This window comes from Mixophyes fleayi, chromosome 12 (assembly GCF_038048845.1).
Source record: "Mixophyes fleayi isolate aMixFle1 chromosome 12, aMixFle1.hap1, whole genome shotgun sequence".
Taxonomy (NCBI): domain Eukaryota; kingdom Metazoa; phylum Chordata; class Amphibia; order Anura; family Limnodynastidae; genus Mixophyes; species Mixophyes fleayi.
The window spans coordinates 15,978,171-15,994,647 of record NC_134413.1 but is presented as its reverse complement, the minus strand read 5'-3'; the positions used below and the strand labels follow the sequence as shown (position 1 = coordinate 15,994,647).

Genomic DNA, 16,477 nt, shown 5'->3' with positions numbered 1-16,477 from the left:
GTAGGGGGAAAAAAGCATAAAGTCGGTAAAATAAAAAATCCTATGTGAACACAGTCTTAGGGGTATATTTAGTAAACTGTGGGTTTGAAAAAGTGGAGATGTTGCCTATAGCAACACACCCCCATTGGTAAACATTTCTCTGGACCAGGACACAGTATGACAGATTTAAAAGTCTTAATACTGAAAGTTTTTTTCTTAACAAAATGACAGGGAGAGTAAAGTCTGGGAATTCAAGCTGATAAGAACATTCCATTCATTGACTCAAGGACTCAACCTAACACCTGGATTTATGACCCACTACACGGACACATTTCACACCCCACAGCAAAGTGACTCCAGTAGCTAGATTTACGATGTTTGAAAATGTGGGGATGTTGCCTATAGCAACCAATCAGAATCTAGCTGTCATTTTGTACAATGAACTGAATAAATGACAGCTAGAATCTGATTGGTTGCTATAGGCAAGGTCTCCACATTTTTAAACCCGCAGTTTAGTAAATCTAGCCCCATGTCACCTTCGTAATCAGCCAGCAATGGTTGTGGAATTAGAAGTAAATATGTCAATATACTATAATGACCTATGTTTGGCATTTCATTATGGAGCTCTGAAAACAAGTGATAAATGGTAAATGGCTAAAACCTATTTCATGTGTGCAAACAGACACGTCAAGTGAGCACTGTAGCTGCTTCCTGTTTTGGACAGAACAAGCATAAAAAATAATCAGAAATTACTGTAAAGAGCAAATATGAACTTGGAAAAAGGATAATAGATATTAAAAAACAAATAATGCCTTTTTAAAAAATTGTATTACTATTTAATATCACAATATAGCTATAATCTCTTGCCCTCACTGCACCAGTCTTTAGAACTCTGACTAGGCAGTAGCTGGTGTTTAATTTTTTAAAACGTAATACCATCACCTGTTTAGTCTGAATTCTACAAACAGGTTTTGCTGAGTATAAAAATTTATAGCATTTAGGTCTGAGTTATATATTTAAATTCACTTGTAATTTTAACCTGGCAATGACTTGATCACTTTTTCTACTACTAAGTAATGAATATTAAATACTAAATAAATGTGCAATTTGTTTATTCTGCTATAAAGTTTATAGTTTTTCAATGTCATGAAGCTCTCTTTAAGAAACACTGTAAAAAAGTTCACATTAACGGAAACAAACAGTAAACTGTAAAGTATAGGTTTCTTTCTCATACAAAAAAAATAGTTTGTGATTTTCAACAGTGAAATAATTAAGATCGTATTATATATTCAGGCAAAAATAACCAGTAGACCACTTATTATACCTTACCTGGAAAGAGGCTTTATTGAACATAGCTGTAAAAGTTTTTGTTTTTTTTCAGTTGGATTACTGAATTAGCACAAACATTTCTACAGAATTCAAAATAAAATAAAAATAAAAATAAAATAATTAATTGTGGTCATCATCATTCTGTGACGTCATCTTGTGCTTCATTTTTTAAATCAATTTCAGCAATGTTAAATATGTTTTTTTTTTATTTATAGCCCAATTGCTTGCATAACATTTTTTTGTAACCATCAAGTGTTTTAAAGAACATAAAAGAATAATTTTTGTAGATAAAAGTATTTTTAAATGAAGTTAAAGAAATCAAAAAATATCTTTAAATGTTCATAGCCAACATTATAAGGGACATATAGAATGCATTGAAAAAGTGGCTGGTTAAGTTATGATATTTAATCAGGTAGCTCAGTCATTTTTTTACAGTTTTATGTAAAAGTGTATTTTCTTTTTTTTTTTTTTTTTTTCAAACTTGCCAAAATAATAAAATACTATTTCACAATCTGCACAGTCTGATTAGCGGGCAGAGGCATCAGACCCTCATTTTTTTTTTAAGTGAAGACTAATATTTCAGACCCAGAGATTCTGTAAGGGTCAAACACGCTGCAGTCTTAGATATTCAGAACGTTTTCCTCTTAAGATCAGACTGATTTCATTTCAAATGTAGATAAGAGTAAGAAAATCACTTTCCCATTTTAAAAAGAAACAAAAAATCAGACTGAAAGTCCATAGACAACTTTTCAAACTACCTTAGTCGCTAGTAATATGAAAAATTGCGTTTTCCAATTTTCAGATTTAGATATAAGATATTGTTCAACTGATATTAAGCAAAAAGGCCATGGCTGTCTTTTTTTTAAAGGTGAAACAACTAAATTAAAAATAAAATGTTGATGGAGTATATGTAGCAACTTAAGTCCATGTTCTTTCAATAGCAATATTTATTTTTTTAAATCTGGCCTGTGTTTTATTTTTGTGGATTGTAGTTTGCTTATAAAACAGTTTATTTTTCTTTAGTTTTTTTTTTTTTCACAAACCACTCACAGCAGAGCAAGCTTGTTTAGCTAACTTTTTTTTTTCAGGCTTGTTAATTAAAGGCACTTAGTTTCCTGGCATTTTATAAAAGGTGGTGGTTTGTTCCTTTAATACAACCGATAACTTGTATTCTCTGTCCGTAGCAAAATCCCAAGAACTGGAAAACCTTGTAAGACTGAGCTGCTCTCTTTTTTCTTGGAGATGTCTACATGCAGAAACGAGACAGCGTACCTTTCATTAGCAAAGCTGTGACGAAATGCTGTAGGCGTTTTACAGAGGTTTCGTTTTGGATGGTGGCTGCCAAGGCAAAAGGGCTTTATTTATAATTATTCCGTACTAAAAACCTTCTTGAATTGAGAATAAATGCCAGATCTTCGTGTACCCTGTTAACTGTGAGGTTTAGGTTGGCAGGCCATTAGGTGTCCATGGTAACAAGCAAACTCTATTCATTTGAAAGAAAACCAGCCATGACGTTGTGCTTTGACAAGGATATTCATTCCTCTTTTTTTAATTTTTTTTTAAGAATATTCGGATTATACTGTATTCGTGAAAGCCACAGAAGCACTGTAAGGTCTCTCCTTTATTTCAGGGTGTGGTTGGTAACAATGTATATTCCATGTTCCATTAATTCCCAGTGCCTTTAGTGGAGGAATCTTTGGTAGATTGTTTTTCAGTTGTCCGTTTACAAAGACTCTTTCTTCGTACCAGTGCCTAGTGAAAATTTTGTAGCCTCTGCCAGGATATGGTCACCTTTGATGACTTAAAAAAGAAAGGAAAATGAAAACTGGATACAACCATATATGCACTATAGTCCCAGACACTTTGTCTCCAGAGGGTGGAGCTGGAAATAAAATAAAAGAAAGAAAAACAAGTAAATATTCAACAATGACAAATGACATGGTTCTACAGACTAGATCAGTGTTGACTAACCTGTGACACTCCAGGTGTTGTGAAACTACAAGTCCCAGCATACCCTTCCAGCAATAAGTTGCTATATATTGGCAAAGCATGCTGGGACTTGTAGTTTCAGAACACCTGGAGTGTCACAGGTTAGCCAACACTGGACTAGATCAAGCCTGGACAACCTGTGGCTCTTCAGGTGTTGTGAAACTACATTCCCCAGCAAGCTCTACCAGCTGAAATCCAGATGATAACCGGGACTAGATAGGACATGGATGCCTGAGTTGGCATCTAAGATCCTTATATTTAGAGTTGGTCATAGGACATTTCCTGTAATTAATACTTAACCGGTGATCTCTGTGCTCTGTTTATTAGGATATAGTGTACAGGATTATATACATATATTAATTTCACTTATGCATTTTATTTGCAGTATCTACCATATATTTATTTTGGGCTAATAATTGCACATTTCTCTTTGTTCTAGGACTGTTAATACAATGACAATAGTGGCTCTGCCCATACATATCCACGGCTTCCTTAGCATCATCCTGTTCTATGTCCCAAAATAGTAAAGTTGCCTATTATTGTGTTTTTAATGTGCTGTTTCCACTGTTGTTACATTATCACATAATTGTAGTGGATTATGATTAGATAAGTTTACTTAAGTAAGTAAATCAATGTTAAATTTATTTAAGCTTGATATCTTGTATTGTATAGTGACAGGGGCTTAACATTATTAGTGTAATAACTCCTGATAGCACATAAGCGTTTTCTTTAGAGGACAAACATAAAATATCCACTCCTGTAACTATTTTAGGCCAAAATGATCGGATTAGTTCAATTTGTGGACAAAATTTAGAACGTACTAGTGGTTGGCTGATCCATCCTCGTACACTCTCCCTCCATGATTGATACATCATCTATGGCGATGTCTCCTTCTATACCGGGACCTCGAACACCTTCAAAAATAATCTGTAATAGATAACAGTCAATATTGTAACTGTAATGAAGACATTGACTATTCTTTCATTTCTTTTGGTGATGTAAAGGTGTTAAGTTTAACCAGATCTGTTTTGTTATTTGGTAACCCAAATATCAGGACAGGGCAGTGGCGGATCCAGGGGCGGCGATCGGGGCAATCGTTCCCCTTAGCACCACAAGCCTATCTTTAAAGTGCGTCTAAGACGTCAATCAAAACAGAGAGGGGCAGGGCCAATCGTGGGTGGCGCCAACCAATCAGAATGAAATAGGGACTTGATTATGCTAAATCCTCCCTTCCTAAAAATAAAGTCTAGGCCCAGCCCTGGACAGGGGAAGGTTTCTGTCTATACCAATCCTTTAGACTCAGGTTGTGAGGCGTGAAAGGAGAGAACAGGTGAAAGGATAAGGGAAAGATAATTCTCTGTATAATACTGTATTTTCTTCCCCTCCACTAGAAGGTGCTTTGAAATATGATCAACATATGAACATTCCAACACTGTTGTAGATCATGCAGTAATAGACTAGGTAGGTAGACTAGGTCTAATGGAACTGTCTCAATATTATATCTGTTTTTACCTGTGTATGTTCTGTGCAGACAGTAGCACTAATTAATTATATTTAAGTGACATTTGTGCATTGAATCACAGCTATCAATAAGGCACTTGATTTCGATGCCTAACTTGCACTAGACGGCTAAAGACTAATTGCCAATTTGTAAACTAATTGTAAACTTGCCCTAGTATCTTGAGATTAATGTAACTATTCATTTCCCTACACAGCCTGTTAGCCAAAGTCAGAAAGTTATCAAAAAGTTTGAAAACTGCTAAAAACTTTCCTTTTAAAAAGACATTTTGTTTAATAAAACTGTAACTCCAAATATTGGTTTCAATGACAATTTGCTTTAAAGATAAAGAACAAATCTACACTATAGATTTTTTACATCCTTGGTAGGACTTTTTCTGACTTTTAATATTTGAAACAGTAATAACAGAATTTGGAATCAATTTACTAAAAATTGGACTATTGGCGTAGATTCATGAACCAAACTGATGCAGATTCACTTATTACTATACAGAAACACAGACGCAACATCTCTAGGCTGTGGAAGATGTTCTCCTTCTGTTCCAATCCTTACCTAATGAAGTACCAAATAAGATGTATCTATGCATTTTCTGTTTAAGTGCTTTTAAAATGGCTTTATAATAATGTGAACATGTATATGAGAGGCTAATAAAACAGTAAATATTCTGAGTGTTGCCATTATGCTACAAGACCTATTTGGCATACATAGAGGGAACAGTCATTTGTGCTGTTTACCCAAAGTGACTAAATACAGTGGATTTCACAAATGCGGTTTAAGAAAAAATGAAAAGTGCTGCGTTATGTTGTATATTTAGGTAGGGCAGCACAGTGGCCTAGTGGTTAGCACTTCTGCCTCGCAGCACTGGGGTCATGAGTTCGATTCCCGACCATGGCCTTATCTGTGTGGAGTTTGTATGTTCTCCCTGTGTTTGCGTGGGTTTCCTCCGGGTGCTCCGGTTTCCTCCCACACTCCAAAAACATACTGTTAGATGAATTGGCTGCTATTAAAATTGCCCCTAGTCTCTCTGTCTGTTTGTCTCCCTCTGTCTGTGTGTGAGTGTGTGTCTACATTAGGGAATTTAGACTGTAAGCTCCAATGGGGCAGGGACTGATGTGAATGAGTTCTCTGTACAGCGCTGCGGAATTAGTGGCGCTATATAAATAGATGATGATGATGATGTATATTTAAGTTATTAAACAAGTTATTTGTTTAGTTTCCTAAATTTAATTCTTGGAACATACACTAAAATCAGAACGTCCAATATTTGTACAGTGGGAAAAATCAAACTCGATTAGAACTCTTTTAGTACAAGAACATTGATGTTCAGGTTTGTCAAAACCTTTGAAACAGTACTGTCCATAGGATGTAATGTATCTATGTATGTCTCTATTAGCGAATGGCTGCGATTCTTTTTGTAATCTAAGCCATGAAAGTTGCCAATAGCCTTAGCCAGAACTTTCCACTCCAGCTTTGGTGCAAAATAGAAAAATTCACAACTCAAAGCTGCTCAGACTCCAGAGTCCTCTGCTGTCCGGGAGCATGCAAGTTAGAGAAATTCCAGCAACGTGACTATTGTCAATAAATGAATGGATTGTATAGAATACTGGGTTTGCTTGATCCTTGTGTTTTCTTCCTGGGCAAGGTCTTATTCCTGAATTTGCATTTGGTACATGATTCAGTCTGTCATTTCACCCTGTGCTGAGATGATCTAAAATAGTTGGTTTATGTAATTACAGTACATTTTATCATTCCCTTTAAAGCTACAATGGAAGGGGACTTTTTTAAATAATAGGAATGACTGCAGAGGCTGTTTACTTCTTCTGCTCTGCATAGCCCAATGGCTCTGTACAGCGCTGCGGAATTAGTGGCGATATATAATAAATGATGATGATGATAGTACATAATGAGGGATGCCTCATCAAGTAGAACCTCAAAAACCGTGTGAAAACTCGGGAATGCTTACAAAGCTCATGGCTATCATAAACTGCATCCAGTGTGCCTCTGTCTGGTGCTCCTTGATGCGCAATGACGTCGTACAGGAGCCAAGGTATCTACTTGCAGCTAGAGTATCCGGTTATTGAAAAGCTGCCTTGCCAGATTATTGAGTCTATCTTACTAGCATCCAGCATACCTGTTCCTGTGTGCATCTAACGTGGCCTCCAAGTGACGACTATTTACTGGCTGCCTGCGACACTGATCTGGCTGTTTGTGTTGATCATTGCTTGTCTACACTGAACGCTGATCGAACTTTCAGTCTTGACTATTACCACCAGTGCATAGTTGGTGCTAACTTGCTTACTTCTCTGGAACCTGCGGGTGATCCTACTACTGAAGGATCTGTATTACCAGCCCCTTGACCCCGCCATTCCTGAAGCCGTTTACGCCTGCCTTCCACTGGCCATTCATCGTTTGCAACGTGGTTTTCTCGGCACTATACCGTGGTTGAGGATCCGGCTTCAACTATATTACTCCGAGTGATCATTGCCGTTGAAGGTTCCAAGAGTCCGATGATATTTACATTGCCTGAGACTGTATTTAATATTTAAAGTTCCCATTTTTATTCGCCTGCTGTTACTCCTTTGCACTGCAGTTGCTACAACACTTTACTCTGCCCAGAGAGTAGGCATTCAGTGAAACTGCGCCATCATTGTTGTGTTCATGTTTAGTGGATTACTACATATATGCTGATTCTCAAAACCTTTGATATAATTGTGAAAATATATCTGCTACTCTAGTTTGCACGCTGAGCCTCAGTTGTAGCTTCTCCCAGAATCCTCTGGGAACTGTGCCTGAACCTTACTTTTCTGCTTTTTTTTTCTCTCCCTGAACAGTCCAATCATTTTAGAAGATTAATGTTATAGAGTACATGTTGTCTACAACATTTCCAAATCAAATGTAATCATCAAACTGGATTTGCTATAGATAGTGATGTGGATTGCTCTTTTTACAGAAACTGTTAATGGGTATTACAGGTTACCAGCAACTGGTCTCCGATCCTGTATATATCTATTAACAAAGGCTGAACAATGGTAAAGGCAATCAGATATTGTCATTATCATGCAATAAGAATTGTTTTTGCTCTTTCACATCTGCAATATTTGTCCCTGGAAACATTAAGGTTAAGTAGCTTAATTTGTTTAAATGCATATTCCATGATTCCCCATTTATACCTTAAGGGAATTAGCCATGTTGTTTTTATGTGCCAGATTTCTTTTTCTCTGATGAAACTGACAGGAAAAACCTTGTCTTTATTTAATTTATCCCTCCAGGCCAATTATTATCCATCTGCAGGATTATGATTTACTTCATACTGCAAGTTGCAAGTCTGTGTTTATTGCTGCCGCATAGACATCTAACAAGTAAATGTAAGTGAATGATTTGCCTTCGTTTCAGATGGGTTTCCTTGGAAACTTGCTCAGTCTCTTAAAAGTAAAAAAATAAAAAAAAAATACATCGGCCAACTTAAAGAAAACCACCTTGAACTGAATTTTGAGATTATACTTGTCCTATAATTGTCCTTAGGGATGTTCTCTTTGTATATACACTGGTTATATGACTTGCTGTTTTCAGGAACAGGAACCAAAGCCTTATAGCAAACCAACTAAGCATGCTAATCCAGCCATATTCGGAGTGGCAAAACATAATTTATGCATGATGATGAATAATGGCCGCAGAAGATCACTAGCGGCCTATGTATGAACTTGGCCTATGTGGTTGAATTTTATGCAATTTAGCAACTGGCATGGTGTATGGTGTTACAACCCCTTAATCTAATCCATACCTGAACTGCACTTTTTAGTTGCTATCAGGAAGTATCAGTGATGTAGCTATAACATCTCCTTGGAAAAGTACTTCAGGAGGTTAAATTCCACCTCTACAGGGAACACTCAGAAGATAAGTGAATTAAGCTATCATTGTTAGTTCTGTTTGCTCCCTATTATCAACTAGTGAGCTCTACAGCCAGCCAGGAGCCTGACCCAGCAGGGGGTCACCTGAGGGAAGACACCTGGGGAGGTAGTGGAGGGGGCAGGATAGTGTGAGAAGCCCACCAATCGAGACCTTTTGCAACTCCCCTGGACAGACAGATCACAAGGTGGGATTAGGGGGTGATAAAAGAGGCTGCCCTGGGAGCTGGACCTGGGTGTGACTGACTTTTGGCCAAGAGGTGATGCTCTGCCAGAGATGCGCTGTGGAACACATCTCACTGGATTTATTTGAACTGATTTCCTCATTTGTTGTACCTGCTATCATTACGGGGCCGTGCTGTATTTATTCCTGTTCTGCAGAATAAATCATCCTTCTATTTTCCCCTAATACTGTGTCCGAGTGATTTGGGAACCACGTATCTTCACATTAGCCATTTAGGATTGTGGTCGGGTTAGGGTTGATATATGAAAGCACATCGCTTTTATAAGATCAGCTGAGTTCTCCCATCACACGTACCTGAAATGCAGTTGTTGGGTGTATATTTATACGGGCCTGGTGCCACCGCTCCCCTTTGTTTCCACTGGCCGACCAGATCGGGATTTCGGTGTTGGATTGCCCCTTAAGTCGAAGGAATATATTCAAACCCCCTAAGAAAAGTAGAAGCAGAAGGATGTGTATAGTTGTTGTTATCTTTTATCAGATGACACATGGCCTTGCAATTGTATTTTATGAAATATTAGCATTTTTAATTTTACTAAAGGGCTTCATGACTTGTGACTTTCAGAAAATATTTCACTTTGTAAAAGCCAAGTGTCCCGGCAGTACTAAATTATTTGCTTGAACTTTTTTCTTTTTGATCCATCGATCCAATGGCATTTGTGTCACAATGTAAACTTTGACCCCACTTTCTCTGTCCTTCCCTACAAAGAGACATTGGGAAGTGTTTTGCATACAAATCAGTAAACTCTGTTCCTCCATGTTTGACAGACAATGAGCTGTAGAAACTTCAGGTCACCTACACACAGGTATATATATAGCAAAAACATAAATAAACACTACAATCTATACCAACATAGAAAGGTTAAACTTACTTCTGGAGGACAGCACATACACTATAATAATAAAATAATGTTGTCCGTGTTCTGTTTGCAGCAGCAAAATGCCTTAGGCTTCTATTTTTGTGATCTGTATTTTTCTATTGTATCTTGCCGATTCCTTGAACATAGTTTTATGCTGACAATGTTGGTTTAATGTGTGTATATATATATATATATATATATATATATATATATATATATATATATATATATATATATATATATATGTTAAATATAGGGAGCTAACCCACATGTTTTGGTGGTTTTGGTTCTAAAACGTTTTTGTGTTTTGGTTTTGTTACAGGTTTTGCCCCAAAATCATTAAAGGTTTTTGTTTTGGATCTGGATTTAATTAGAAATTTTGAGCAGTTTTTTCTCGTATATTACTATTTTTAGCCTTGACAGTCATTTACAGTCTATTTCCTGATGATCTCTTCTCAACTATAAAAATTTTCACCAATTTTGGCCAAAGTATTGCTGTTGACCCTCTCCAATGTATTACTGCTGTTCATCTCCATTGTATTGCTGTTGACCCTCTCCATTGTATTGCTGTTGACCCTCTCCAATGTATTGCTGCTGTCCCTCTCCATTGTATTGCTGCTGTCCCTCTCCATTGTATTGCTGCTGACCCTCTCCATTATATTGCTGCTGACCCTCTCCAATGTATTGCTGCTGTCCCTCTCCATTGTATTGCTGCTGTTCCTCTCCACTGTATTACTGCTGTCCCTCTCCAATGTATTACTGTTGATCCTCTCCAATGTATTGCTGCTGACCCTCTCCAATGTATTGCTGTTGATCCTCTCCAATGTATTGCTGCTGACCCTTTGATGAGGGTAATGATAACATTGCCATTTGTCACCAATGAGGAAGATGACCAGTGACTGCTGTTATCCAAATGCCCATGATTCATTTGTTAACATGCCTATCTATTCTCCCATTCAACAAGCAAAATGTTGGCTTTTGTTTGGGCCCAAGCAAATCAAGCACTTCAGCTATAAAAGTGGCAGCCCATGTCATTGAAGTGCTTGGCTTGTTAAACTATGTGCATGTCCTTTTCAACAAATGTGTGAGTGGACCCAAGGACAATGACATTTTGACTAGCACCATTTAACATTGTGCCCTCACATTGTCTACTAAAGCTGCTGATCGTAGTTGAGGTTTTGTGTCCACATGAAGGATGTTGTAAATCTGCCATCAATGCATTTGTTTTCTCTGATTCATTTCAAAATATAATTAACCAGTACAAACAGTTTTCTAACTCCATCACATGGAATAAATCATCAGCCATCATATCTTCATCTATACATGTATTCTTTGCCAGTGCCAAACTCTGTCCTTTAAATTTCTCAGAATGTGGACTTTTAATTACATTGTCTTGTCAAGACGCCTGTTTTTGGCAACCAAATCTGCACCAATATCAGTTATACACTCTTACTTGTGTGACAAAGCCAACTATTGGCCTATCTGAACTGTCTGTTTTACATATTTCTTACTATTCACTAATATAATAAATATATATAATTTATACCTTCCATATTTACATACATGGGTCTTCGGGACTGCCTCTGCCTGCAAGTCTCGGGCAGTCCCTTACCCTGTGGTTGTGCAAGGTGAGGATACCAGTCCTACCACCACTGCAGTTTCAGGCCACCTCAGGCTCCAAACACCACCGGCCTTCCGACCATCAGACCCGCCACTTCAGGGCGTCCCAATCCAACCATACTAGGTCAGAAACTACACTTGACCTTAGCCAAAATTACAAATCGAAGTTGACATATTAATCTCAAACTGGACATTAGTATGTAGATAGACATGGTAACTGCGATATATATCATAGTCCCCTTGTTTGATTCACCTGGGTAGCATTACGGCCCACATGTACTGTAATCAAAGCATTACAACCACTTAAGTAAAACAAAGTATTTGAAAGCTCCAGCTACTGGTGAATGCTGTGCCCATTGAGAAGTGCATATTACTAGTCTTTGAATGTTTTGGTATGACCTTACACTAAGCTTTTGTTGTTGTTTAATTTATTTAATGAAATTAATTTCTTATCTTTACACACCTCATACACTACACCCCACCCTTCAAGTCCCCTTGTTTGATTCACAAGAGCAGCATTATAGCACAGATCTACTTGTAGCCTAGAAGTAAAACAAGGTATTTGAAAGCTCCGCTTTCGATATATTTAGAAGGTATAAACTCTTGCAATTTTAACATCTATTTTTTTTCCCGGAATTAACGTTTTGCCTCGTTTTGAGATCCAAAATTGGCACAACACCTAGTTATCCACTATGGGACACACTAAGATTGACACTGGCCAACAACTCTTTGCTGCACTTTCTACACCTTTTTGAGCCCAAGAATTCAATCTGAGAACAAATGAGTGATGGAAACTCTATATAATCTATCATATAATATAGTAGCATGGTGACAGTTTTTGGCACTACTGCCTCACCGTGTTGGAGTCCTGAGTTCAATTCCTGACCGTGTGGTGTTTGGATGTTCTACTAATGTTTGCACGGGTTTCCTTCCACACTCTGAAGACATACAAGGTAGGTCAATTGGACCGTGTTTTGTGTGCTTGTGTGTTAGGTAATTTAGACTAAGTGTACCCTTAGATTGTACGCTCCTTTGAGCAGGGTATTCTCTCCTCCTGTCTTCACCACTGTTAACTCTGCTCTCCAGCTACTTAGCCCTCCTCCTTGAGGACCCTCTTCCGCCCATCCCCTCTCGCTCCTTCCTCTCCCCCCTGGGGGTCTCCCTGTCATCCGTGCCTTCCCTCTTGGACTCCGTCTTTGGCGGACCTTCCCCTCTCCCCTCCCCCGCCCTCTCTAGCTGTGCTTTGAGCTCACCACTTTTAACTCAGCTTGCCAGCTACCCTGCCTTCCTCCTCGAGGACCCTCTTTCCCCATCCCCTCTCGCTTCCTTCTCTTTCCCCTGGGGGTCTCCCTCTCATCTGTGCCCTCCCTCCTAGGTGCCGTTGCTGGCTGACCTTCCCCTCTCCCCTCCCCTCAAGCTGTGCCTTGAGCTCACTGAGTTACTGTGCTTATTGTTTACTGTACTGTGCTGTCTCCCCTCGTATTGTAATCTCGTTTGTCCCTGTACGGCGCCGCGGACACCTAGTAGCGCCCTATAAATAAAAACTAATAATAATAATAATAAGTTCCAATAGGACAAGGACTGGTGTGGATGACAAATTCTCTATGTGTTGCATTATCTGGTCATGCTATATAAATACATTATATTAATAATAGCATTTAAATTTATTATTACCTAATATCAAGCAACAATTTGTACAGGACATCAGGGTCTGGTATATTGCCCATTTGCTCATTTTATTTTGCATTACATATTCCCTGGCAAACTTTCATAATGTTAAAGGACTCATCAAAGAGTAGACACCATATTAGCATCTGACAGACTGACAGTAGAGAGCTTTTGAAACTTCCTATAATGACCTTTAGTAAGAATTCGGAGACAGAAGAGTGTCTCTCCTAATGAACCCAATGTACGCGCTGGATATTCTATGCCAGGCTGAAACGGCGCCTGTTACACGAAAATACAGGGTGTTTAGAAATCAATGCCATTGTGAAGAAAACTGGTTCAAAAGAACAAGTCTTTCACGGAAGTGCGACAAGGATCTGTAGACTAGCCTGACTCATTAAAACTTCTATTGAGAGGAGAAAAGGCCAGTCAAGCATAGCAAAGAACAAGATAACAATATCCTAAGAGGAACGACATGTTACTTATTTTATCCCTACACTACTTAGGAAAAATTAATTATAAGTATGTTAAAAAAAAGTTTAATAAAACATTAAGAGCACGGTGGCTTAGTGGTTAGCACTTCTGCCTCACAGCACTGGGGTCATGAGTTTGATTCCCGACCTTATCTGTGTGGAGTTTGTATGTTCTCCCCGTGTTTGCATGGGTTTCCTCCCGCACTCCAAAAATATCTTAGATCTTCCCACAAACTCAACTGCTGGAAATTTTCAGTTTGTTTCAGTTTGTACAAACATGTAGTAGATACAAAGCAGATACTGAGTCCCAAAGTTCGCCCACATATTTGTGTAAAACCCCGCCCACCTCAAGACAGTTGTGAGGTATGTATTCACTGGCTGGGGAGAGTTTTCACAGAAAGAGTTAAATCCAGCCAATTATAGCAGCAAAAGTTTGCATCAATTATATTTTTCAGTTACAGACTTCTCTGAAATGCCAACACTTCTGTGCTCCTTAAAGAATGATAAAACTGCTCACGTCATTTACATGATAGGTTTTAACCTATGAGGCCTAACTTAGGAAAAAAAGAGTCATTATCTCATTTAGGCTATGAGATCTTGCTCCTTTTAATACATTCAAATTGCCTAGGTTTTAGCATTTTATATGGTTTGAAGTCTGCTGATTCAACAAAAGCTAACATGACTATGAGAGCTTCTATTAACTATTGTTTTATGTTATTTTATTAGTTTACTTTATTTACATGACTATGTGAGCTTTTATTAACTATTGTTTTATTTTATTTTATTACTTTACTTTATTTACAGACATTAAAAGCAAACATTCTTTTAATTCAAAGCTAAGCCACGGATGTGATTAACGTGGACTATGAGCAAAAATCTGAGCCCTGGAAAAACATAAAGAACCTCTGATTGATTGACACAATATAGCACATACAAAAGCACACTTATATCACCCACACAGCATGGGACACCAGGGGGTATATTTACTAAACTGTGGGTTTGAAAAAGTGAAGATGTTGCCTATAGCAACCAATCAGATGCTAGCTGTCATGATGTAGAATGCACTAAATAAATGAAAGCTAGAATCTGATTGGTTGCTAAAGGCTTTTTCAGACCCGCAGTTTAGTAAATATACCCCCAGGACTGTGTTGGAATGAAGGTTATATACTGTACGCAACTGTACAAAGCCAGCAAAAATAAGACATTTATGTAAATTTTTCAAATCTTCCAAATAAGTGAAGGTGTTGCCCATCCGACCAATCAGATTGTAGCTATCATTTATCTAGTACAGTCTATAAAATGAGAGCTGGAATCTTATTGGTTGTTTTGGGAAACTTCCACTTTTCCTTTTTAGAAGGCCTAATACATTTACTCAACAAAAAAATAATGTTATATTGCTGTGTTCAGGCAGCGTGACAGAGGGCGTACCAAGGCCTCTAACACAGCAAGTTTCTACACAACGCCTGCAGACAGGTTTACTGTTGATGTCATTTCATTTTTTTTTTATATTAATTAAAAAGAAAGTGCAGAGAATCTATGTAAATCCCAAAAGCCTTCAGGATCACGGTTGTATGTAAGGCCCGTATGAGATTAGAGTGACGGGCTCTGTTCAGCCAGGATCAAGTGGCATTGTGATGTTGGAAATACCAGCAATCATTGTGTAGTACATGTCAAGAGGTTAATCGGATCACTGAAATGACAGCGTATCCAGATTGCTATGTACCGATAGAAGCTGTTAAAGGTCCCTTTTCTCGTGTCAGCTATTCGCTATAACAGGAATTAGCAGCTGAAGGTGGGGGGTGAATACACTTCACGATATAATACATCTTTACCTGGCGTTTCATGTCATTATACGGTATTTATTTACGGTATGATACTCTTGCTGTTCACTGCTGTGTATCAATAAATAAAGAATAATAAAACAAAAAATAGAACCAGGACAAATATGTTTTATTACTCTATATTGTGAATTTGTATCAAGTCTCATTTGCAAACTGGAATTAATTTATCTTTTGTCTTTTTGAGTTTATTTGTTTTATTAAGTTTTGCCAATAAAGTCTGTGGGAGTTTACTGTAATTTATGATCATTAGGAGACTATTTTAACCCTATGACCTTATGCATTATTGCAAAAATAATAGATAAACTGACAGGCGCCAATCAATAGTTCGGAAGACAAATGATCTTCAATAATCAAATAATGAATAGCATAATCAAATGTACATATTCAAAATCAGCAAGAAGTCTAATTGAAGATATGAATCCTCCAAGAAATGATCCTGTCATCAAGATCAGCAATAAAGCTTCTTTAATAAAATACTCCTTTTATCATGAATGTAAGTCAATGTCTCTATAGACACAATAAATGAACCTGAAACTCTCCGTGTGGATTTCCGTTCTCACACCCAGGGCCGCCGAGAGGGGGGGGAGGCGGGTACATTTTACCCGGGCCCGGCCATGCCAGGGGGCCCGGGCCGGGCCCTTGCTGCTATTTTTTGTCATTTTTTTATTTTATTTTATTTTTTTGTATTTTGCGTATTTTTATTTTTTTAAAAAAAAAATTCCCGCGGGGTAGGGGGAGGGGGGGGGGGCGTTGGTGGGGGGAGCTATAAGAAATAAAATAAAAAAAAAAAAAATCAATACTCACGTGACCGCGGCGCCGCGTCCCTCCTCTCCTGTCTTCTCCATTCACACTGACTGTCGGGCGTGACGTCATCAAGTCACGCCCGGCAGTCAGTCAGTGAGGAGCGCCGCAGCCTGACAAGACCAAAGAAGAAGAAAGAAGAGAAGACAGAAGAGAAGAGAAGAAAAGAAAGAAGCTGACAAAAGGTAAGGAAAGAAACTGAGAGGCACAGAGGAGGAAAAGAGAGGGACAGAGGAGGAAAAGAGAGGCACAGAG

General features: G+C 38.1%; 1 protein-coding gene across 2 annotated transcripts in view; it reads right to left on the bottom strand.

Moving 5' to 3' along the window:
* Positions 1–2,258: 2,258 nt before the first annotated feature.
* Positions 2,259–16,477, bottom strand: part of MDGA2 (MAM domain containing glycosylphosphatidylinositol anchor 2) — a 241,464-nt gene continuing 227,245 nt past the window's right edge. For both annotated transcript variants that reach the window (XM_075192161.1, XM_075192162.1), the window contains exons 13-15: positions 9,260–9,390; positions 4,119–4,224; positions 2,259–3,190 (exon numbers count right to left, since the gene is read on the bottom strand). In XM_075192161.1, the coding sequence (XP_075048262.1) occupies positions 3,096–3,190; positions 4,119–4,224; positions 9,260–9,390 (332 nt within the window). In that variant the 3' untranslated portion in view covers positions 2,259–3,095. The remainder of the gene's footprint in view (positions 3,191–4,118; positions 4,225–9,259; positions 9,391–16,477) is intronic.